The sequence below is a fragment of the Erinaceus europaeus genome, chromosome 7, assembly GCF_950295315.1.
Source record: "Erinaceus europaeus chromosome 7, mEriEur2.1, whole genome shotgun sequence".
NCBI lineage: Eukaryota > Metazoa > Chordata > Mammalia > Eulipotyphla > Erinaceidae > Erinaceus > Erinaceus europaeus.
Genome location: NC_080168.1, coordinates 47,757,290 through 47,784,045, shown reverse-complemented (window position 1 = coordinate 47,784,045; position 26,756 = coordinate 47,757,290). Strand labels below are relative to the sequence as shown.

Here is a 26,756-nt window from a genome sequence, read left to right as displayed (position 1 = left end):
TAGAGAGAACACACAATTGCTTCTGGTCAACAAGTATTAACTTAACTGAACTGGTAGTGCCACTAATAACATGTAACCAATTCAAGATCAGTTTAAAATTTAATAATCCATGTCCTTGGAAGAGAATTTATATGACTTAATTTGATACAGATACCTTTTTTTATATGTTTCTTATTTATTTATTATTGGCCAGAGACAAAGAGAAATTGAGAGGGGAGGGCAGGTTGAGAGGAAGAGAGACAGAGAGGCACCTGCAGTACTGCTTCACCAATTATGAAACTTCCCCCTTGCAGATAGGGGTGGGGTCTTGAACCTGGGCCCTTATACACTATAGTGCATGCACTTAACCAGGTGCACCACTGCCTAGCCTCTGACACAGATATCTTAACACTAGCAAGAGAAGAATGTGTCATAGCGCAGTTTTTCAGGAATGTGGGTGTATACTAGAGACAGTTGGGCAAGGAAGAAATCACAACACTGTCTAATCTATAGTATTTAACCCCTCTATCTTAGGGTTAATGTGAGTGGGACGGAAGAATGTACCTACCTCACAGATGATGTTGATTGTGTGGCAATAGCCAGATGCTACACAGATAGAAGATGGATTTGTAGGAAAACACTTACTATGTAAGTATTTCTGATATTTGACTTATTGTTAAGTTGGTTTTAATATCTGTCACCTTTTCAGTTTCCCCCTGTAGAAATTGATGTTTACCATTTCACTGTGTTTATAATATAACCCGGTAGTACACACTAACAATTGCTGAAGTTATTTTATTCCAATTATTTATTTATTAATTTTGTTAACACCAGGTTTACTGCTGGGGCTCTATGCTGGCACTACAAATCCACCACTCCTAGTGGTCTTATTCCTCTACTCTATTTTTATGTTAATTTTTATTTATTTATAAAATGAAAACATTGACAAGACCATAGGATAAGAGGGGTAGAAGTCTACACAGTTTCCACCACTAGAGCTTACTGTCCCAATCCCTCCATTGAAAGCTTCTATTTTTTCTCTTCTTTCTTTTTATTTTTCTTTTTTTAGATACGAGAAAGAAATTAAGAGGGGTGAGGGGGCTGGAATGGGAAAGAGAAAGATAGACACCTGCAGACCTGCTTCACCACTTGTAGAGTACTGCTCTGCAGCATCCGAATAAGGGGAAGGGAATGAGACCCTTAGGCAATGAACCTTGAAACTATTCGGGAAGTGGAACCCAGTGCACATTTACTGGAGTATTTTTATATGGAAATTTTTGGCCCACTTTTACATGAATCTGGAAGTGGGGAATACTTGTCTTTTCAGTTGACGTCAGACTCTAATCCAATATGGGAGACAGTCAGGCATGGCTCATGATGGTCTTTCAGCAAGTCCTACTCTGAGGTTTCCCTCACAATACTGAGTGGTTTTCCACTGTTTCTCTCCCTTGGTCAGCATGACCTGGTCTCCTACAATCACTTGTGAAGCTTCCCCCCACAAGGTATGGAACAAGAGCTCAAAGGCAGGTCTTTTATTATGGTGATATTAATTGGGTGTGCCATCACCTGGTTCCCTCTTCAGTTCATGTCTATACTTTAAAGAAACAACCTATATCTTTGTTTTACTGTTGAATTTTTGAAGAATCATGTCATTTTACAAAATATACAGTCAATTTGGGGGAATGCTTATTTGAATATTATTTTCTTATTTATAATTTGTATTTTATATTCCCATTATTATTTTTTAGGTCATCATTGTTGCTTCACCAATTCATGCTAAGTTTTTCAGACAGAGACAGATATATAGAGAGGCAGAGAGAGACACCACAGTTATAAAGCTTCCCTCAGTGCTACTGACTGGGCTCAAGCTTGAGTTTTGCCTGTGACAAAACAAGCAGAATCTCCGAGTGAGCTTTCTTGCCAGTTTGATATTAACTTTGTACTGTATAATAACCTACACTTTTCTGTATTTTTTACATAGTGTTTATTTCTAGTTGATGCAGCTGATATTTTTATTATTACTGCAATTATATAAATCATTATATTTTAAGTAGCTTTTTCTACATAGAAAGGTATATTCTTTATTATCCATTTTGAAAGCTAATAATTTCTAATAATTCATGTATTAAATTATTGAATGGGAAGAAGGAGATAGATAAGGGAAAAGAGAGAGAGGTACCTGAAGCCCTGCTTCACCACTCATGAAGCTTTCCCCCTGCAGGTGGGGACCAGAGGCTTGAACCTGGGTCCTTGAGCACTGTAATTTGAGTGCTTAAACAAGTGAACCACCACCTGGCCCGAGGATTATCTTAAATACTTCAATACACAAAATCAACTAATCACAGTTTTATTTTATCTTTTCTTATAACTGGTACTTCTTATCTAATTAAAATATGTAAGAGCACCCCCAGAACATGATCGATGGTGAAACTTTTCTTTTCACCTGCTTCACATTTCACAGAAAAATTATATAACATTTCAGCATTAAGAGTGTTTTATCTAGGAAGCAGTTGGAGATGTACTTGGTAGAGTGCACACATCATGATGCACAAGGACCTGAGTTTAAATCCCTCATCCCCAATTACAGATAGGAAGTGTTTCATGAATGGTGAAGCATTACTGCCAGTGTCCTGTGTCTCTTTTATGCCCCCCCTCTCTTTATTGTGGGGGATTATTAGTTTACAGTAGATACAACTGTAAGTAAATATGTAAAATTCCTCAGTTTTCTGCAAAACATTCTCACCCACAGTCTGATCTATTTCCCCCTCCACTATCATGCATCAAGGCCTGAAATCTCCTTGCTCTACCAGAGTCCTTTACTTTAGTGGTCACTTTGGTGGTAAAGAGGCTGTTGGAAATGCTGGAGTCACATAGGCACCCAACCCTAATGTAACCCCAGTAGAAAAGAAAGATAAGTTATCTAGTGTTTATATGCCTTTTATAAGGCAAGGTCCATTGATTTTTTTCCCCTATTTGTTAAGAGGTCGCTTGCTTTATAGGACGAGATAATGAATCTTTTTCTTCTTTGTTGTTGCTGTTATCTTTACCCATCTTCAGCACTCTCAGCCAATTTTCTTTCATGTAGAAATAGACAAAGACAGAAAGAATATTTAAATAATGATGACAAAATGTTCTTTTATCTCATTATGTCTCATACTCCAATAACAAGAATGTTAAAGCTTTACTATCAAATTGGGAGTTCAAATTAGAACATCTTTGCAAGGAAAATTAGAGAATGATATGATTTCTGCTGAGAGGGGGGGGGGAGATGAACATAACCCCAAATGGCTGTACAAAAATCTGTATCAACAAACCAAGATTTAGTATCTAAATTAATTAATTTCAGTTCTTTCCAAGAATTTAATATTCTTTTCTATCTTTTTTGCTTGCTTGTTTTACTAGGACCTCTCACTAATTTTTCTTATATGCTTTAGTTTCCTGCACCTTTCATGTTTTAGTGTTTTCTCCCCCTTTACTTTCTTTTCTATATTTTATTTTTTGATAGGACAGAGAGAAATTTAGAAAGATAGATAGATAGATAGATAGATAGATAGAGAGAGAGAGAGAGAGAGAGAGATACCTGAATACCTGCTTCATTGCTTGTCAAGTGCCCACCCTGCAGGTGGGTAGCAGAGGCTCAAACCCTAGACTTGGCCCATGGTAACATGTGCACTCAACTAGGTGTACATTCATCTGACCTCTTTCATCTCTTTTAATAAGGCAAATGACACACATTTTCAAGTGTGAAAAACTTTCCGTTCCTTGATGAAAGTCATGTTAGTCATGATGTGACATCATATTCATTCCAGATAGATGCATCTTGGCATACATTTTAATATTCTGACATCTACATTCATAGAATCTTTAAATTGTCCCTAGAAAGTCAAAGATAGTGAATAAAGATTATAATGAATATATGAGTGGAAGATGTGTTAACTTACCTTTGTGCTCTAAAACTGTGAATGAAAGACTTAATATTAATGGCAAATTAATTGCTTTTAACATTTTAAAGAATATGGTGAGTAAGATGTGCATCTTTAATCATTTGTGAGTCACTGAAGCAACCTTAAAGAGAGCTGATGAAGAAGAGTATTAATAACAACTTTGAAAAAGCTCTCCTACTCTCCCTCTACTTTTATGGAACCATATTGCTGGAAAATGCAATTAGCCCTCAAACAAAAGAGAACATAGGGGAACTGAGTCATGTGCATTGAATAATCTTTGCTCATCTTCTTAAAATTCGCAGAAATTAACTGCCAATATCCTGATGTTGCCTGGAAATTTTGCTAGTAGAAACTGCTGAACTACCACAGAAAAGACACTGGCCTGAAGCACAATGCCACTAAACAATTTAGCTCAGGACCTCTTACAATGAAGAAATGATCAAGCAATGCCTCATGTTCTAAAAGACCAGATGAACTGTTGAACTCAAGCACCCATTTGTTTAACCTTAAACTGACTTTCCCTGTTCTTCAAGTATGTCTTGCATATGACTGGTGCACTGTCTCACCAGCTCCAACTCCTCTTTAGCAAAAAATAGACAATAGAGAATTTAGCAGCCCTCATTTCTCTATACATATATATTTCTGGAAACAAGGAGAGAAGAGCTCGGTCCAAGCTCTCCATTGTGCTCCAGACTGCAATAACAGACTTTCCCTCTTGCAAAAGGTATGAGACTAGACTTTCTGTGGCAACAGGCAGAAGGCTGACTTTGGGTTCAAGTAGAGTCACTGGTAGGGCTTTTTTAAAAATAACATTTTTATTTATTTATTATTGAGTAGAGAAAGAGTGAAATTGAGAAAGGAAGGGGAGATGGAGAGAGAGACAGAGAGATACTTGCAGCCCTGCTTTATCACTCTTGAAGCTTTCCCCCTGCAGGTGAGGGCTAGGGGCTTTAACCCTGGTCCTTGCTCAGTGTAGTGTGTGCACTCAAGCAGGTGTGCCACCGCCTGGCCCACACTAGTGGGGCTTTTAATTATCCTACTGATCTACTTACAGAAACTCTACCACGTTCAGTAGAGTCCTCTGGCTAGAACCTTGTACTCACTGGACATCTTGTCTAGAGATGTGCCCCAACTGCTCCCTACCTGTCATAGTGACTATTGATGCTTGATGTATTTTTCATTCTTTTGTAAAGGGGGGGCTACTTAAATATGAAATCTTCTATGGGGAGAATAATCCCAAAATAATATACATTTTCTTCTATCTCTCTTGGAATAGCTCATCACTGATTCCAGTTTCTGACTGAATATCACTAAGTCCCTTAAAATCTTATAAAGACTCTTAGGGAGGTTTATATAGGCTAGCATCCTACTCTGGTTCCCTTCTGATCTTGAATTTGAGCAAAATCCAAAACCCAAAAGTGAATTTTCTTGCCAATTGCATGATAGTAAGATCTGTAATTATCACTTGAACATTTGTTGTCCTCAACAGAAGCTATTGCTTACTCTAAGTCTCTAATTTTCAGATAAATTCATGGGGAATAAAGTGGATTAATAATGCAGAAACCTAGGTTTATCTTGCAACTAAGAAACTACAGACCTTATGGGGAAATATGAGCTTTTAAAATGACTAATTAAAGGTCAAATTTTTTGCATAGTGCTAAATGGACTATTGAGGGCAAATATAATTTAAATATTTCTTTTGTTTAAAATAGCACATTTTGAATTTGTTGGAAAAATCATAGCTTCTTTTTTCTGAGCTAGTTAACCTGCAGCTACCATGATTTCACCAAGACTTTGACTGAAATGTCAAAGACCAATCTGCTTTGGGAATTAAAATTGATTTTATTAAGCCAACAAAGAAGAAAGTAGCCTGACACCTTACTTAGAAGGCTCCACAGGGTTTTGGCAAGACCAGGAATCTCAGAAAATTTGGTAATCACAAGAAGTTAAGAATGAATCCTCCAGTTCAAACGACATTTGATGGTAAGATCAGATGCTGCTCATGATCATATGTGCTCAACCTAGATTCTAGCAAAGAAAACTTATAGTTAGCTCTGTTTGTTTTGTTCTTAGGCCAAGTTTATTCTTCAATAATTTGTTATTCAATAATTATTTAAAAATATATGCTACATATATCCCCACCTGCAGGAGGAAAGCTTCATGAGTGGTGAAGCAGGGCTGCAGGTGTCTATATCTTTCCCTTTCTATCTCCCACTCCCATCTCAATTTCTCTTTGTCTCTATCCAGTAAAAATATATATGCTATATACATAAATGTAGAAATGTTAAATTAATGTTTTTCAATAGGTTTAGTTTGCAAATGAATTGATTTTTACTGTCATTATTTGGAAGAGTTAGGGTGAAGCTAGAGAAAAACTATTTTCGTAATATATCTTTTGGTAACAGATTCTAATATCCATTGTCAATTTTTGAGGTTTTTTTTTTTCACTGTGTGCTGGAATGTATCTTAGATATTTCAGATATCTGTGACTATCCAGATTAATATTTCCACTTTCTTCCGATCTTTCGATTTTAATTGATCATGAATGCGGACTGTAATTTTTCTGTTAAGGTTTTGTTGTATCTTGGGATCTTTGACTGTAGAATATTATAACTCAATGCTTTTTCAGAAATCAAGCTGAAAATGCTACTATGATGCCAACCTGACTTCCCTGGGTAGATGACCTCACCAATGTACCCTGGGACTCCATCTCTCCAGAGCCCTGCCCCACTAGGGAAAGATACATGAGAGTATGTATCAACCTGCTAATACCCATGTTCAGTGGAGAAGCAATTACAAAAGTTAGACCTTCCACCTTCTTCACCCCATAATGATCCTGGGTCCATGCTGCCAGAAAGGTAAAGAGGTATCAAGGGAGGAGATTGGATGCAGAGTTCTGGTGGTGGGAATTGTGTAGAACTGTACCCCTCTTATCCCATGGTCTTGTCATTGTTTCTACTAATTGACAATAATGTGTTCCCCTATTGATGATATTCTCTCAGGATAGTGATTGTCACTTAGGGAGTGTAGTCATCATGCTGGGGAGCTGCAAGAAGCAAAGGTTCCTCATGTTCATGACCTGGAGGAAGGGCAGGGCTATAGGATGTGGGGGGAAACTAACTACATCTGTGTTTGCTAAATGGCTTTACCCAATTGTCTCAACTGCCTTAGTTTTCCCTAATAGGGGTAATTTTACATCTTAAATCAAGACACCAGTTAGGCGTTTCTCTTCTCTTGAAGAACACTGGGAATCTCACAATCTTTCATGCGGATGGGCTTCTAGGTCCCTGAGAAGGACTTTTCTGAGTTGTTAAAAATGTCAAGAGACATTTAAATGACTTAAGTCTCTTAGGGACAGGGGAAAAATCAACTAATTTTTAAATGTAAATGGTCTTAAAGAGAGAGAGAGAGAAAAAAAGAAGGTGGGATATATATTCTGTAACATTTAGTGCAGTGGATGAAAATGTTAATGCCATCTTGATCACTCCCCATAAATAATAATTAGAATGAGAATTAATTACTTAGTTGTGAAGTCTGGTAGATATTTGTATTAATCATGTGAACAAAGGTACTGTATCCAGAATAGAACAAAGAAAAGTGTGTACCAGCTGAAGTTTCATTAAAGAGAAGAATGAAGTTTCATTGCATTGCTCTTGCTATTACTGCCAAAGAGAAACAACTTAAATATCACTATGAGAAGCAACTAGGCAGCTCAAATTGAAAGGTGTCTTACAGGATACTGAGCCTGATATATTCAGAAATATCAAGGTATAATGAATGCCAGAAAGCAGTAAACGATGGCTTTGAAAGGTAACTAAAGTGAGAGAAACCCAATGCAAGGTTCTGAGCTGGATTTTTTTTCTCTAAAGGGTTCTTCTGACAACTAGCAAATCTTGAAGGGAATTTGAGAATGAGATGGTATTATTTATCAATGTTAATTTACTAGTATTTATAATTTTGTTGTGACTGAGCAGGTAACTTTTTGGGGAGGATATATATATATATATATATATATATATACACATACATACATACAATGATACATTATCCAATGATAATATAAATTATCCAACAATACATGAAATTTTGTTTTGAAATATATTATTTGTCAACTGATTCTCTAGGTAATTAAGAAAAATTTAAGCTATTATTCCTGTATTTACAATAATCTTAAAAATTTTATATCATTTCTAAATTTAGAAAAAAATGGAAAACAACTAAAGACAAAAAACCATATATTTACTAATTTAGTACTTTTTGCCTAGAATCTATATATCAAAATTTATATTGTAGAAATGGAAAATGTTAGTCTTTAAATAAATGTACAAACACTTGGAAACAGTGCTAATACTTACAGCTATATAAAATTTACACAGGGCATTGCTAAGAAATCATAAAAAATCCAAGTACAGAAGCTATAATTGTATCACACCTCCCGCAAAATGTGAAGAGGAATAAACATCATGTTTATAAATGTAATGGTCTATTCTGGATTGTTGTATCATATGAAAAATGGGGACAGTGCTTCAAATTATAAAATTCTGAAGCTATGCCCAATGTAGAAGATGAGTGGGAAATAGAAAAGAGGTTTATATACCTCTTTTCCATTTATATACCTCTTTTCCATGAGTGTTTATATACTTTCTTTTTTATTTTTAAAAATCAGGTAACAAGATTAAAGGTGTACATGTTACAATTCCATGCCATACTCACCACCAAAGTTCTGTGTGCATACATAATTCTGCAAACTCCATAGTCCTGCAGATTAATGAACCTAATAGTCACCAAACTTTTATCAGCAAATGGTCACTATTGCTTTTATTCTAATATTGGCAAATCCATTTGAAAACGCCACTGCAAGTTTCAGAGTACATTTTGTTTTCCTTGATAACAACACAGCTGTTTTCTTGAGCTGGTCCTTTTACAGGGAATCTGGAAAAGTGAGGTAAAGTTTATCATTGATCATAGTTGCTGAATTCATTTGTATTTTTTTTTATTCTATTTTTTGCCACCAGGGTTATTGTTTGGGCTGGGTGCCTGAACAATGAATCCATAGCACATGGAGGCTGTTTTTTTTTTTTTTTTTCCTTTTATTTGCTAGGACCAAGAGAAATTGAGAACAGAAGAAGAGAGGGAGAGGGAGAGACAAAGAAATACATCTGTAGATTTGCCTCATCTTCCATGAAGCTTCTCTCTGGAGGTGGAGACCAGGGGCTTGAATCTGGGTCCCTGTGCATTCACCATTTACAAAGCTTTCCCCCAGCAGGTGGGGACAAACAGCTTAAGCCTGGGAGATTGTGCATTATAACATGTACACTCAACACCTGCCCCTCCTTTTTTTAAAATTAATGACTTAATAGTGGTTCAGAAAATGAAAAGATTTCAGGATATATTGATAGCCGAACACTACTCCTCTATGTATAAGTCACTGCAGTCACAAATAAATTTTCATTACACCTTCCTTCTCCCTATAACCATTATAATTCTCCCAAGACTAAAAGGTATTTTTCTATTTAATTTTTGTGCAAGATTTTTTTAAACAGTAACTGGACAACATTTATGTTTTGAAATCCTTTTACTTCTGTTGGGGGCAGGGGCAAATGTCCTTTATTGCTCCAGAGAACACTAAGTTAATTTTCATCCTTTAAAAATCTTTAGTACAAAGAACAATTTCATAGCTGATTTTTCTAGGAGGTAATAAATGAGTTGATAGTTTAGGAAAGACTCACATCTTTTCATCTAATTGAGAACCATCTACCCAGGTCCATGTTCCCTTCTGGGTGGTAAAGTTAAGTCCAATCCACACATAGTTTGATTGTTTTAGGTATTTCTGTAAAAAATTCTAAAACGTATGTGATGGTTAGCTAAAATAATAGGATAGTTTGATAAATCAGACATACTAAGATTTTGAATTTTTGAGGCACTGATCACCTTAAGCCAGAACTGATCAGTGCTTTAGTCTCTCTCTCTCTCTCTCTCTCTCTCACTAAAATACATATATAAAATTCTGAAAAATAAAAATTTAAAATTTTTTGAATTTTAATGGACAATTGAGTAGCTTTACATGAGGAGTCCTAGAAAGTCACACTTCATTTATACACAGTATGTACTGTTTTACTTATTGATTACGTACAAGTAGCCATGAACATTATTTGCAAATTGAATAGAAAAATTTTAATTGCTTCTTTATATCAATTTATTTATTATATTACAGAATTACATGCCAACAGGGGTTTAATCCACACTATTCCTACTACCAGAGTTCTGAATCTTCAGTCTCCCCACTACAATTCACCACAGTTACCCTAAGGTTGTAGACATGGGTCAACCATCATTTCTAAAACTATATGTCCACATTTATACATAGTTGCTCTCCCTTTTTTAATTCCATCCTCTCTTCCCCTGCAAGCCACGTATGAAAACATAACTACCTCAGCTCCCAGCAGGGGAGAAGTGATAGGATGAAGATTAAGAGGGCCCTGAACTCCAGCTCCATCAGCACCCAAAGAGAGAGGATGAATAGAAATATTTGTGTAAGACTAGTAGAACAGGAGCAACTGGTGGTGTTACTTTATAAGATACAGCTATATGTAAATAGCATAATAGGACATAAATTATGGTGAGGTCTTGTACGATACAGCAAATCCTAACAATGGGATTTTCAAAATTAACCCAATCGTCAAATAATTTGGTTATAGCAATAACTATCTATTGCCTTCATAAACCCTAGAACAGCAGGAAACTTACCCTTTCTCTATAAAAGCCCATATTTCTCCCAGTTCTGGCACCTCTAGTGTGGAGCTCACTTTCCTGCATGCTTCCTTCAATTTATACCAACTGATATAGCACCTGCTGATCTCAACCCAATCAATGCAACCAGTACCACCTCAGCATGTTATACTTCGGATCATGTCCAGAGACTTCAGGCATGGAATGTCAACCCTCCAGCTTCATTACTCTGGTGAGACCTATCCTAGCTCACAGGACTCCTTAATTCCAGTTCGGGTGGTACACCTCTTAACAAATCTCAAAACCTAAATATAGACCAGGGCCCATGAGATAGGGCATATGTACATGTATCCATAAGTTAGGGGGAAATATATACCTTAAAACAAAGGTGCACAATAGTTTGCAGTGAGTCAATAAATGCAGCAAGCAAGTAGAAAGACCTAAGAAGATACCACAAGGTACCTAATCAAATAGTTTCTACTTAGACCTAGCTACCCTCCTGAGCTACCTATTACATATTCCTCAATCACTCCAAAGCTAAGCTTGTCAGACAAAGTAAGGATTACAAAAGTAGGGAGTCGGGCTGTAGCGCAGCGGGTTAAGCGCAGGTGGCGCAAAGCACAAGGACCGGCACAAGGACCGGCATAAGGATCCCGGTTCGAACCCCGGCTCCCCACCTGCAGGGGAGTCGCTTCACAGGCGGTGAAGCAGGTCTGCAGGTGTCTATCTTTCTCTCCTCCTCTCTGTCTTCCCCTCCTCTCTCCATTTCTCTCTGTCCTATCCAACAACGACAACAACAATAATAACTACAACAATAAAACAACAAGGGCAACAAAAGGGAATAAATAAATAAAATAAATATTCAAAAAAACAAAAGCTGAATTAGGGCAAGAAACTGGCATAGTTTAATGACTCCTTAGTCACAACCAGACCACCTTATTACCTGGGGCCCTATTCAGGGAGTCCTTGGATTCCAACAGAGACATGATGGGCCTAGAACTCTTAACAGATCCCTTTGCCACTGTCCCTGGTCATCTCCATCAGGAACAACTTAATGGACTTTTTTGTGGGTCCCTATAGGATCTTGCCCTCAATGTGGATCAGTAATGATAGGGAATGTTCCTTTCTCTGAAGGGAGATTGTACAACATATTCTACCTATCACCTGAGGAAGATGGGTCCTGTAATTAGTACAGCTTGGATGTTCCTAGCCATGACCACAGAATGCGAGCTCAGACCTACAGGGATGCAGAGGACACACAGGCTCTTGTGCTGTGCTGAATATGGGCCCCAAATCAAATTGATGCGGTTTACTGTTAACAATATTTATATACTTTCCCCATATTTGGGAGCTACTCTCTTCCGTGATCCAGCCTTCTAGTCCACTTAACAACTATGACACCACTTCCCCAGATAATAACTTGGGTCCATTTGCATATTAGATTTCAGGCTCAGGCAAAAACTAGTAAAGCCACGCCCCCTTGGAATATACCTAAAATAGACCTACTAGGTTTTTCCAAAATGGAGACCCCAAATCTTCAATATCTGCAATATTCTTGACTTTAGGTTCATAATTAGTCAACAGTTTATTATGCTTTCTATCTTAACTCTTTTTCAGCCACTAGGTTCCAGATGCTACCATGATGCCAACTGGACTTCCCAGGGCAGACAAAAACCACCAGTGTGTCCTGGATCCTCGCCTCCCCAGATCTCTACCCCACTAGGGAAAGACAGAGAGACAGGCTGGGAGTATGGATCGACCATGTTCATCAGGGAAGCAGTAACAGAAGCCAGACCTTCCACGTTTTGCACCCAATAATAATCTTGTGTGCAATCTTTATCCAGAGGGATAAAGAATAGGAAAGCTATCAAGGGAGGGGATTGGATGCGGAGTTCTGGTGGTAGGAATTGTATGGAACTATACCCCTCATATCCTATGTTTTTGTCAACATTTCTCATTTTATAAATAAAAATTAAAAAAACAACTAAAGACTAGTATGAACCAAGTAAAACATATTTCTAGGATAGGATAAAAGATGTCCAAAACTCAGTATTCAAGATAAATAATTTAGTGGAAAGTTGGGAAGAAATTTGAGAAACTCATTATTAATTACAGATAGTAAAATGTCATAGCCATAATTTTAACTACTCACCACCTCAAGTTGGTCCTGTAAAATTAGTAAATGAGATTTTCTTTCCAAACAATACTTGTAACTATCAGTAAAACTTTTTTTCTCACTGGAAGACCAATAACATTTCTCTTTATAGTTGAACCATTCTGATGGACACAGTCCTGTCGAGAAAATTGTGGAACCAATAAACATCAAATTGTAGATGACTCTCTGAAAAGATAGTCAAAATGATTATTGTATGGATAAAAGTACTGGGTATAGCATTTCTTTTTTGTGATGAGACTATTTCATATAAATAGGTATATTGTTGTGTATTCGAGTATTCTAGACCCCAGTGAATTTAATTTGACATGATTAATTTCATGCTTATGAACATTACCTCAAATAATAAGAAAAAATAGTTAGAAGCTCATAGATCTTAGTTTGATATAATAGTGGACTGTCAGAATAGTACTAGTATTTTTCTGTTTTTCTATGCAAAAATGTGTATGATTTTTTCTAACAACTTAATATTTACACTGGCTTTAATAAATATTTAAAGATACAGTGTTTACCAAAGTTTCATTACCTTTGCAAAGATGTCATAATATCTAGTATAATGAATAGTTAGCTAGTCAGGGTGTAAAATATGTGATAAAATTTACAGTATTTCAGCAGGTCTGGAATTTGAATATTAAAAATTAAAATAATGTGAATAATAAGACCATAAAAAGATGCCACTTTCATATATGATAAAAGATACAACACAAAGTAGTGTTCTAGAATGAAGCATTTTGATAATTGCTATAACACTTTTATGATATTACATACTATCAAATCAATGTCAAAGATCTAATTGTTCGGGGGCTGGCCGGTAGCACAGCGGGTTAAGCACACATGGTGCAAAGTGCAAAGACCTGCATAAGGATCCTGATTCCAGCCCCTGGGTCCCCACCTGTGGGGGGTTGCTTCACAAGTGGTGAAGCAAGTCTGCAGGTGATAAAAAATAAATAAATAATTTTTTTTAAAAAAGATATGATTGTTCAAGAAGAAAGTATTAAGTTACAAAAAAAACTTTGAAAGAAAGGGTACTTTCCAAAATTTTGCATTATCATAATTTCTAAACTTAGAATTATAGTGCATAATTTGCTCATTATTAAAGTCTAAAAGTACACAAGATCCTGTAGGGAATACCCCTCAACACTTCATCTGCACTATTCCAGTCTTTAGGTCCATGGGTGTTCAACTATTTGTTTGGCTATGTATGTTAACTCTTTTCAGCCACCAGGTTCTGGATGCCAGCATGATGCCGACCAGACTTCCCTGGACAGACGACCCCACCAATGTGTCCTGGAGCTCCACTTCCCCAGAGACCCACCCTATTAGGGAAAGAGAGAGGCAGACTGGGAGTATCCATGACCAGTCAATGCCCATGCACAACGGGGAAGCAATTATAGAAGCCAGACCTTCCACCTTCTGCAACCCACAAGGACCCTGGGTCCATACTCCCAGAGGGATAGAGAATGGGAAAGCTATCAGGGGAGGGGATGGGATATGGAGATCGGGTGGTGGGAATTGTTTGGAACTGTACCCCTCTTATCCTATGGTTTTGTTAATGTCTACTTTCTTAAATAAAAAAAAGTCTAAAAGTCAAACTATTAAGATAAGCCTTGAGTAATACCTGTGTGCTTTGTAGCTTCTGAAATGCACTGGCATGTGTCCATGTTTCTTCTCATACCATTATTTACACTCAGGTTTCCAACATCATTATCCTGGGTGATATTTATATCTGTTCTTCGGCATTTTACCAATACTCCCTGAGAAACTTCAAAATAGGGTTACTCTGGGATTGACTAAGTACCTTCTCTCTGCACTTTCTCAGAGATAAAGTCTGTGGTCTGATCCTGAGGATTAGATCAAGAAGTACGCGAAAGTATACTAGAAAGTATCTTTCAATTTTCATGGCTGTTAGTGGAAATAGTATCAATTATTACACATATTTAATTATTTTATATAAAATGTATTTATTGATTTTCTAATTTGTATCAGATAGTGCCCTAAGAAGTGATGATAGGAAAATAAAATAACTTTCATACTCTGGAGAGTTTAGATTTTCTTTCCATGCTTTCTCATTGGTTTGCTGAAAACTGTCAATGGTTTGCTGATACTATTTCTAGTCTATTCTACCTCCGTTTTCTATTTCAAACCTGTATTTTCCACTAAACTGATATATCTCACCATGACTATCTTTTTATAAAAAATCAGAAATTTGTAGCAATTTTTGGGCTATAGCAATTGCTCAATACATCTTTGGAGGACAAAAGTAAAAGTAAAAGTAAAATACTTTCTTAGGTAGAATACATACATACTTTTAAGAAAAACAGTGGAATTCTGTCTAATAATAAGTAATTAAGAAAGCCAAAAACATGTATTTCCAAATATATATTATAGAAATGATACACACACACACACACACACACACACACACATTTTTCTCCTCTTAGGCTGCATGTCACATAAGGATAAAATATCTATCTGATTTGATTTCATATTAAATGGTTAGTATATTATAATAAACTATACATAGTAATTCCCATTAAATGTTTGATAATGTAATAGAGACTAAAGAAAACATTTTATTATAGTGTTTAATTATGCTTGATCTTTTAACTTACCCAACAGAGTCAGAGAGACCAAAGTCAAAATCATAATGATATTTATTATTCCAGATATTCTCAGTAAAATTTTGTACCAGTGCAGCATCGTAGAACAATCTGAGATATTAATAATGGGAATTAACTTTAAAAATATAGGAAATGATATCAATTATGAGGTTATATATAATATTGACTTCTGAATCTTCAAGAATATTAATCAATCAGAGTTATACAATTTAAGTAAGTAGAAAATACATATTTATTTTATTATGCTCTGGATGATCAGAAACAATGGTAATTCCATAATATAGTTTTAAAAGGCTAATACTTGACATTATTAACTAGTGAATGAAAGAGCTCTCATTTATATACTTCATAATACTCTGAACATACTCATAAGCTTTCTGTCAGCAAAGAAAATAAACATATAACTAAGAAATTAAAACAAACTTTATTGATACCATACAAAAACTTAGAAAATACAACTAGTACTAAAATATAGAGTAATCATATTGGAATACTCTAGGAATTCAGAGGTTATTTCACAGCAAGAAAGTGGTTAATATAACAATAATATCGCTAGGGTAAATTTATTTATCAAAGTCTCAATAGCTGTAAAAATTCACTTGGTAAAATCCAACTATTCTATGCGAATAATAATAATAATAATAATAATAGTATGCAGGAATTATGGCTACTTTGAACTAACATAACATTTAATTGAGGAACATGCCAGGCTTCTATGAACAACTATATGCCACCAAGCTAGAGAGCCTGGAAGAAATGGATTATTTCCTACATACCTACCAACATCCAAAACTAAGTAATGATGAAGTAGATAACATGAACAGGCCCATCACAGTTAATGAAATTGAAACAGTTATCAAAAATCTTTCCAAAAATTAAAGTCCTGGACCAGATGCTTTTACAAATGAATTCTACAAAACCTTCAAAGAAGAACTAATACCTCTACTTTTAAAAGTCTTTCAGAAGATTGAAGACACTGGAGTACTCCCTTCCAGTTTCTATGAAGCCAACATCACTTTGATACCAAACCAGACAGGGACACTACCAAAAGAGAAAACTACAGACCAGTATCTCTGATGAACATAGATGCTAATATATTGGACAAAATACTAGCCAACAGGATACAGCAGTCTATTAAAAAGATTGTTCATCATGACCAAGTGGGGTTTATCCCAAGCATGTATGGTTCGTTTAATATACATAAATAAATCAATGTGATCCACCACATCAATAAAAGTGAGATCAAAAAACAAATGGTCATATCAATAGATGAAGAGAAAGCCTTTGACAAAATACAACATCCTTTTAGGATCAAAACTCTACAAAAATGGAAATAGATGAAAAATTCCTGAACATAATGGAGTCTATTTATAGCAAACCTATAGCCAACATCATACTAAACATATTATTGGAAGTTCTTGTAGTAGCAATCAGGCAGGAGCAAGGAATTAAAGGCATACAGATTAGAAGAGAAGAAATCAAACTCTCCCTATTTGCAGATGACATGATGGTATACATAGAAAAACCTAAGGAAGTCAGCAATTATCTTTTGGATATCATCAGGCAATACAGTTAGGGGTTAGGCTACAAAATTAACTTTCAAAAGTCAGTGACATTCCTCTATGCAAACACTAAGTTAGAAGAAATTGAAATGCAGAAATCAATTCCCTTTACTATAGCAACAAAAACAATAAAATATCTAGGAGTAAACCTAACCAAAGAAGTGAAAGACTTGTATACTGAAAATTATGAGTCACTATTCAAAGAAATTGAAAAAGACATAAAGAAGTGGAAAGATATTCCATGTTTGTGGGTTGGGAGAATTAACATCATCCAAATGAATGTACTACCCAGAGCCACCTACAAATTTACTGCTATTCCCATCAAGATCCTAAACACATTTTTAGGAGCAAATGCTACAAATGCTTATCTGGAATCAGAAAACACAATTGTTTTTGACATTGCCAAAACAATCTTGAGAAGAAAGAACAGAATTGGAGGCATCACACTCCCAGATCTCAAATTGTTTTATAGGGCCATTGTCATCAAAACTGCGTGGTACTGGAACATGAATAGACACACTGACCAGTGGAATAGAATTGATAGCCCAGAAATAACCCCCACACCCATGGACATCTAGTGTTTGACAAAGGTGCCCAGACTATTAAACAGGGAAAGCAGAGTCTCTTCAATAAATGGTGTTGTAAAAATGGGTTGAAACATGCAGAAGAATGAAACTGAACCACTATATTTCACCAAATACAAAAGTAAATTCCAAGTGGACCAAGGACTTGGATGTTAGAACATAAACTATCAGATACTTAGAGGAAAATATTGGCAGAACTCTTTTCCGCATAAATTTTAAAGACATCTTCAATGAAACAAATCCAATCACAAAGAAGACTAAGGCAAGCATAAACCTATGGGACTACATCAAATTAAAAAGCTTCTGTAGAGCTAAAGAAACTACTACCCCAACCAAGAGACCCCTCACAATGGGAGAAGATCTTTATATGCAATACATCAGCCAAGAGGCTAATAACCAGAATATATAAAGAGTTTGCCAAACTCAATCACAAGAAAACAAATAACCCCATCCAAAAATGGGGAGAGGACATGGACAGAATATTCACCACAGAAGAGATCCAAAAGGCCGTGAATCACATGAAAAATGCTCCAAGTCTCTGATTGTCAGAGAAATGCAAATAAAAACAATGAGATATCATTTTACTCTTGTGAGAATGTCATTCATCAGAAAAGGTAAGAGCAGCATTTTCTGGAGAGGTTATGGGGTCAAAGGAACCCTCCTGCACTGCTGGTAGGAATATCAGTTGTTCCAACCTCTGTGGAGCACAATCTGGAGAACTCTCAGAAGGCTAGAATTGGACCTACCCTCTGATCCTGCAAGTCCTCTCCTGGGGATATATCCTAAGGAACCCAACACACCCATCTAAAAAGATCTGTGTACACATATGTTTTTAGCAGCACAATTTGTAATAGCCAAAACCTGGAAGCAACCCAGGTGTCCAACAACAGATGTGTGGCTGAACAAGTTGTTGTCTTTATACATAGTGGAATACTAATCAGCTATTAAAAAGAGTGACCTCACTGTTTTCAGCCGATCTTGGATGCAGCTTGAAAAAATCATGTTAAGTGAAATAAATCAGAAACAGAAGCATAAATATGGGATGATCTCACTCTCAGGCAGAAGTTGAAAAACAATATCAGAAGAGAAAACACAAATAGAACCTGAAATGGAATTGGCGTATTGCACCAAAGTAAAAGACTCTGGGGTTGGTGGGGGTAGAATACAGGTCCAAAAAGGATGACAGAGGACCTAGTGGGGGTTTTATTGTTACATGGAAAACTGGGAAATGTTATGTATGTACCAATTATTGTATTTAATGTCGAATGTAAAACATTAATTTCCCAATAAAGAAATTTAAAAAATGCTATATTTTATGAATAATAGTAAGGTGAATGACTGCAGCCAAATATGTGTTTCCCAAATTCTTTATTTTTATTGACTGTATATATTTCCAGAAACTTATATTTCCCCAAGAAATTATATACAAAATATATTGTTTTAAGGTAAATGACTGTTAGCACCACATTGACAACTGAGAGTCAGAGATAAGCAGGAACCACCAAAAATTGAAATTGTACCAGTGCAGAAAAGAATATTAAAATTATAATACTTAATGACTTCGGTACTATTAATAGTTTACATTATTCCATCCTCAATTAATTCATACCAATTGAAAAAAAACTGAATTCCATACCTTTAAATTTAAGTTGGGATGCTTGGACAGAATTCCGTTTTGATTGTACATTCAAAGTCATGTATATTTCTTCTTGCATCTTCAAGCCTGAGTTGAATAAGTTTAATATGAGTGTTTTACTTTTTGAGTATGATTTATAATTAAAAAAGAATAATAAGCCTGCTACTAATTAAAGACTGTTTTCAAATTGTCCACTCTGTACACATATAAGGGTTCACAGTTTCATCTAGCAGTGCAAACCTCAAAGGAAATGTTTATGTGAAAACTCGATTCTTTTGACCTAGATGACACTTAGTTTCTCAGGTACCCATCACATACTGAATTTAACATTATGCTTGGTTCTTTAAAGAACAAAACAAAAACTCTGACAGACCCATAAAGTTAGGGGAATGGGAACGTTACACTTGTGTTTTGTTTTAACCTAAATATGTAAGTGTTATTATACTCCTTAATATATTGATATTTGACTTTATATAAAACCTTGCCATTACTCATAGTCATTTCCTAATCTCAAGACATTGATTGTAAGTTATTCTTATACCTTAATAATACATTTTAAAGAAAAATACTGACAAGTTTTTGGTATGGAAAAGCTTCATACTAAATATAATTCGTGGTGGTTGAGAAAGTACTCAAGTGGTAGAGCACTGTGAACTATCATGCCTGATGGTCTTGGTTTGATCCCCAATAATGAATGTACAAGAATAGTACTTTATCCTATTTCTCTATGTCCATGTGAAACTCTCTCACATATAATAAATTAACTAAATCTTTAATAAAGCATAGCAGAATGTAGGGGAAGAAAATCACATTTTCCAACTTCCTTTTCAAGTTTCTCTTCAGTAAGGAGAATATCCAAAAGTTATGAGGCAGGGCAAAAAAATTGTGTTTTTCACATATAGAGAAGTCTAATCTAAGTACCATGGATTTCACCTATCTTATGTATATGACTAAATGATTTCCAGTATATGGATAAATATTTACAGCAGTCACTGAAATCCAGTTTTAGAATTCCTCTTTCTCTAAAAACTTCCTTTGCAACTAAGCTAAAATGAGAAATGATAAATCTATTATAAACTAATTATGAAAATGCTAATATTATAAGTTGAGATAAAGTAGTTTAACTCTGTGTCAATCAAATGCCAAATCTTTGACAATTTCAGCTAATATAAAATGAAAACCCAAAGTGGCCTTCTTCTCCTTCTCCTTCTCCTTCTCCTTCTTCTTCTTCTCTTCTTTCTCCTCCTCCTCCTCCTTCTACTTCTTAAAGCTAGAGCACTCAACTCTGGCTTATTATGGTGGTGTGGGGGATTGAATCTGGGACTTTGGAGCCTCTGACATGAGAGTTTCTTTGCATAATCAGTGCTATCTCCCTCTCCCGCCCCCCCCCCCCACATTTTTTGTCATGAGTTGGATGAACATGGCAGAAGACTAAGGAAAGAGGCTGTATTGTGCAGGAATCCATGAAGGACTCATAAACAGAGTTTGAACTACTTTACATTCTCACCAGCAGTGCTGGAGGGTTCCTTTGTCCTCCCAACCTCTCCAGCATTTGTTGCTATTGTGGTTTTTGATGTATGGCATTCTCACAGGGGTGAGGTGGCATCTCATTGTTGTTTTTATTTGCATTTCTCTGACAATCAGTGACCTGGAACAATTTTTCATGTTTGTTGACTTTTGGGATTTCTTCTATGGTACAGGCCAGGTCTTTTGTAGAGAAGGCCTGGGCCTTTAGTACAGTTTCCTGTCTCTTTCATCTCTCCTGTGGATTCTCAGTGGCTAAAGGTTAGTAGAAGTCACAGAGCAAAGTTGTTCTCTGTCAGTTAATTCCCTTGACTGAACAGAGGTTTGCAGAACTGTAGGTTTTAAAACAAATTATATCTAAAACAATAACCTTCTAAAATTTAGCAATGACTAATGATTATTGTATTTGATAGTACCGCAGTTATTGTGGCATTATTTTGGTTACTGGGTTCTTGTTTTATATTTGCCTACTGTGAGTATTAAACTTTTTGATGAGGTTGTCGATAAAAGAGATTGACCTATCCTGTGAATGTTAGTTATCTAATTTCCCCAAATCAAATCACACTGAAAATGTTAAATAGCACCCTGTGAGGTTATCCAGACAGTAAGGATGGAAGCTTGATCACTGACTAATACTTTTAGTGTTTCCTCACTCCAGTAATTTTACTGCAACTTCTAAATATTGACCACTGAAGTGGAAAAGTCAAAGTAGAGTACATATAAGCCTTTTCCATCAAGGACTAGGCAGTGCAATGTTTTCACAGGAATAATTACATATTTTGGAACCTATTAGACTTCTCTGCCTGCAGTGCTTTTACTAGTATTACTGTTTCTGAAGCCCCAGAATATTTTATCTGTCTTAACAGTTGGGAAACCCTGCATTGGACATTTTACAGAAAAGAAGGTCTGTTGATCAGTCCATGAAGATGAAAGTTATCTTACTTAACCTCCAAAAGGAACTGGATGGGAGGATGATGATCTAACTTTCTGAAAGGCACACTAGTGACATCATCTGGTGGCAGAGATGCTGCACAGGTTGCAAACTAAGTCTACCACCACCACCTCCCAACTCACACCCATACATATACCATTACACCAAATAATTCACATGAGGCAAACTGTTATCTTTCTTTAAGATACTATTTTTATTAAGGTTTGAGTTTCTATTGCCCAAGAGAAAACTATCCTAATAAATAACTTGACCATGGTTCTGGTAAATTGGAAGTTGAGACTTTCTTTTTGCATTTCTGACTTTGGAATATTGAAATGAAAGGAGAGAAGAGGTTCAGTATCAGGTTGCATCTGGATTACTGTTATGCAAGCTGGTGAGGAGAAGTTACAGGACTAATGCTTAGTAACATCTACCCCAATTACTGGGGTAAATGTAATTGAGCCAACCCAATAAAAGTTAAATAGAGGAGACAGGGCAGCAGTTCACCTATCTGAGTGCATACTCATGAGCAAGGACCTGGTTCCCTCCTGCGGGGCTGGGGGGTACACTTCTGTAGTGAATGTCTAATGACTAAAAAAGAAAAAAACCTTTAAAGAAAGAAGCAGAGAATTCCATCTTTGTCTAAGAATCATTTTGGGTTTAGGTAGCTTTCAAATCCCATCTTCCTGCTGTCAAATCTTCCCTGAGACACTAAGATAACAAGAAACAGAGATATAGACAAATGGACAGAAAAATGGAGGTAGAAAACAGAGGGACACAGAAAGATAAATAAAAATCTAGAAGGCGGGAATTATGTGGAGTTGTACCCCTTCTACCCTATGGTTTTGTTAATTTATCCTTTCTTAAATAAAAAGTAAATTAAAAAAAATCTAGAAGGATCATGAACTGCAGGTAGGTTAAGTAAGATGAAAATATGAAAGGATTCATTGATATTGCAAAATGAAGGTCATCACTGAACTTGACAGGAGCAGTTTACTGTGAAATGATAACTACAAAAGTCCATTTAGAATTGTATACACTGATCTAAAGAAACATTTCACTGTGACTTTATGTTATCCCTCAGCTATAGAGATCTTCTCAAGTGCAAATATAGTGAAGACAGAGTAGAGTCAGTTGCTAATTTGTATTTAGTCAATAGGGGTGACAAGAGACACCAATTCCACTATTGTAATTATGACAATGCAAAGGTGATTCTGTTGTTAATAAAATACTTTACCATTGGTGAGTCAGGTGGTGGTGTAGTGGATTAAGCACAGGTGGCACAAAGTGTAAGGAAAGGTGGAAGGATCCCTGCTGGAGCCCCAGGCTCCCCACCTGCAGGGGAGTCTCTTCACAGGAGGTGAAGCAAGTGTGCAGGTATCTATCTTTCTCTCCCCCTCTCTGTCTTCCCCTTCTCTCTCCATTTCTCTCTGTCCTATCCAACAATGACATCAATAGCAACAACAATAATAACTACAACAATAAAACAACAAGGGCAACAAAAGGGAATAAATAAATGAATATTTTAAAATATCCATTTATTTATTTAATATTAAATTATTTATAAATTATTAATATTAATATTAAATATTTAAATATTTAAAAGTATTTACCATCCCAGGCCACTTAAAGCTCCTACAGACTTAGAATTTTAAGAAAAATGATTTCTACCTCATTGAATTTGAAGAGGCATTGGGTTCTCTATTGCACACCAAGTCAATGCATTTTATATTCTTTTATAATAATTGAGTTATTTTGTAATTTAACATGTATTTTATCAATTTTCTCTTCCTACTTATTAGAGTAACATACTATGGTCTGAATTAAGCAATTCTTTTATATTTTCTTTCATGTTATTCTATTGCATTGCCACCAGAATTATCATGGGTGTGCAGTGCCAGCACAACTCTCCCATGCTATGGAGGCCTCTTTATTTATTTCCTTTAGATAGAAATTGAAAGAGAAGGAAATGAGAGTGAAAGAGAGAGAGAGAAGGAGATACAGCACAGCATTGTTCCACAACTTGTGCTATCTTTCCCCAGAGGGGGTCTCTCAAGTTAGGAGAAGGGTCTCTATTTGGTGAGCTATCTTCTGATCAGTGTACTAAGTAATTCTTTTTCTTAAAACCTGAGTGAAATTGGAAACTTCAGTACCTCTAAAAATACCCTTGAAAATTCTAACTTCTTGTTTCTAAGAAGTTAAATTGACTTCCTATAAACTACACACTAGATGTTTGTGGTGAAATCAAGAGTGATGTGGTGTAAAGGAAGCGGATGCATAAGAGTGACGTCTTTCTTTAGTTTCCCGATCTCATCTGCTATATTCTTACCTTTTGATTCCTGATTATTAAATAATTTATTCTGCTTTGTATCATAATGCTTTTTAGCCACCAAATTGCATATGTTACCATGATGCCAACCTGACTTATCTGGGCAGACAATCTCCCCAGAGTCCTACCCCACTAGAGAAAGATAGAAACAGGCTGGGGGTAAGGATTGACCTGCCAATGCCCATGTCCAGGAAAGAATCAATTACTGGAGGAGATGTTTTACAATTATGTTTTTTACAGGTAAAATTATTTATTTATGAATCTTATTTCAAGTATTAGACTGTACATATTCAGGGAAAGGGCCATAGAATTCACCTTTCATGGCTCTTACTTTTCAGTATTCATTGAGAAATCTAGCACTATTACTTTGTGGTTGAAACCAATAAAGATGTTATCGATTTTACTCACCTATTTACTACTGGATTTGCTTTGTCATACCTCTAGTCTTAGACACTCATTAGTTTTTCCATTCAATAACATTCAAACTAGCACTGTTAGTATTCAATAAGTCACTTGTTTATGATAAAAATATATGTTAACCTCAACTATAATACTCATAACTTTATTTTGACAGATCAAAATCTTCCTTCCTTACTTCTATGGAATAATAATCTCCTCACATAGCATTGTCCTGAGGAGTTGTCAGCCAGAGCATAACATTCTCTGGTTAAAGTGATTATTTTTTAAAGTGATTATTTTTTAAAGAGACAGAAAATTCCATTGATTATATTAAATATTATCTCTCATTAAGTGGTATCATGTTTTTTTGTTTAAATCATTTTACGATTTATAAAAATGATTAAGTGTCATGCAAAAGATGCATTTATATGTGTTTAGAGTAAAATATTCAGATTACTAATCATTCTCCCAAAATATTGAATTTAAGCAGTTGGAGAAGCAGTCACTTTTATGAAGATGGAGGTTGCAGAGGACTCTTTAATTACTCATTCCTTTGTAGTATTACTCCTAGGGAATAAAGGTTACACTGTAATTAAAAAAATAGATTAAGAACAAACTCCAATATAGACCCTCAATATGTCACAATTCTTCAGACTGCATGGCAGGCGAGGCTCACGACAGAGCAAACTCTCAAATGGAGGTGTGTGTTTAGAATGCTAACTGGAGCAGTATCTCTTAGTCAACACCCACAAATGAGAAAAGGAAATATAGAAATGTGATTCATTCTCAACCAAACCTATAGTTGATACCATAATAGAAAGTTCTGCATATGAATGGTTCTTTAAATCTGTCTTGATGGAATCAAGGAACAGTAGATAAACACACACACACACACACACACACACACACACACACACACTTCTTGGCTTCTTCTCAAAATAGATAAATAAAATGGCATCAGAAGGATTAGAAAAGGAATATGAATTCAACAGTGTTTGAAGCATAGCTACAATACAAGACCTAATGTCAGCAAAAAGAAAGGGTGTAAATCCCTAGTTGAGTGACCTGAGTTGCTGGTGAGAGAAAAAGAAGAATTTTCACACCACAAAATGGTAATGATCTCACTGTTACTCTGAAACAAGAGATGAGATTCTTAGAGAAGGTGTATCTATAAATACATACTTAGATGGCATTGTTCCTGTTTATGTTCTTCTGGGCCAGAGAATGGAGCATGACTGATTCTTTGATTAGATAATAAGCAAAAGATTAGGGAGTGAGTGACATTATTTTCTTTTATGAGAAGGGCAAATTAACTAAGGCTAGGACAAGATATTATCCTCAGCCTCCTGCGTCTTCACTGGGCTTATTTCTGACACAATCTATATGTCATCTCAGGATGTTTTAAAGAGAAAAATGTAAACAAACAAATAAAACAAAACAAAACAAAAAACCCTAAGGGTGGTTTGATTTGACAACTGTAATAGAAGACAGATTTTTATTTTTAACCTGAGACCTTGTGTATGCAGTTCCAGAATGCTACTTCTGTGTTTTCTCTTCAACCAGTCAGAGTTTTATAATATCACATAAAACAATCATTTGATGCATTTGGTACTGAGAAACAGTGTGAATATAAGAAGATAGTATTTAGACTAACTGTAACACATAAGAACTCATCTGGAAACCTTCAAATGCCTGATGAAATGATTCTTTAAAGTGTAGACACACTACTACATCTATGGCAGCTAGAAAGTATTTTCAATACAAATATATAAAGAAAATAGATAGATAAAAATATTTTCTTGACCACATCATTCTTAGGAGCTAGGACAATATAGACAAATTTCTGAACTTTTTAATCTCTCAAATTAGAGAAATTAAGCTCAGAATTTTGATTTGCTTCTGTATACAATCTTTACCTTATGGAAGTATCCTTGATTCAAAACAAGATAAATCTCCTTGTTCTTGCCTCTTTCTTGTGTATGTCTCATCTCTCTTTTTCTCTCTTTCAGGAAATAATACTTTCATTATTATTCTTCATGAATTACCTCATCCAATCTACCATAGGACTACATTTACCAATAATGTATTCAATTCACTACTTACTTTCTTTCATCTCTCCTAGTCACCACACTAGTCTCAAATACAATCATCTCTCAATGTTAACAGTTCAATTTTTCCCATCCTGTTCTATTCAACCTGTGTGACATTCCTAAAAATGAATATCTGATCCCAGTTAGTCTTCAGTCCATAACATTACTGATATCCCTCACTGAACTTCAAATCTAAATTCTTACACCTTTTACTTAGTCTTTCATATTCTGCTTTTGTTCCTTGCTTCAGTTCAA

The 26,756-nt window shown here is 35.6% G+C and overlaps 2 protein-coding genes across 2 annotated transcripts in view; one reads left to right on the top strand and one right to left on the bottom strand.

Moving 5' to 3' along the window:
- LOC132539412 (C-type lectin domain family 2 member B-like) overlaps positions 1-7,441 on the top strand; it is a gene marked incomplete at its 5' end in the record, with an annotated part of 40,395 nt that extends 32,954 nt beyond the window's left edge. Inside the window, 2 exons of the mRNA XM_060194372.1 lie at positions 514-627; positions 4,226-7,441. Coding sequence (XP_060050355.1) covers positions 514-627; positions 4,226-4,232 — 121 coding nt within the window. The remainder of the gene's footprint in view (positions 1-513; positions 628-4,225) is intronic.
- Positions 7,442-8,713: 1,272 nt separating this feature from the next.
- KLRF1 (killer cell lectin like receptor F1) overlaps positions 8,714-26,756 on the bottom strand; it is a 32,751-nt gene continuing 14,708 nt past the window's right edge. Inside the window, exons 3-8 of the mRNA XM_007515797.2 lie at positions 19,229-19,315; positions 15,438-15,536; positions 14,444-14,587; positions 12,805-12,944; positions 9,653-9,765; positions 8,714-8,855 (exon numbers count right to left, since the gene is read on the bottom strand). Coding sequence (XP_007515859.1) covers positions 8,747-8,855; positions 9,653-9,765; positions 12,805-12,944; positions 14,444-14,587; positions 15,438-15,536; positions 19,229-19,315 — 692 coding nt within the window. The 3' untranslated portion in view covers positions 8,714-8,746. The remainder of the gene's footprint in view (positions 8,856-9,652; positions 9,766-12,804; positions 12,945-14,443; positions 14,588-15,437; positions 15,537-19,228; positions 19,316-26,756) is intronic.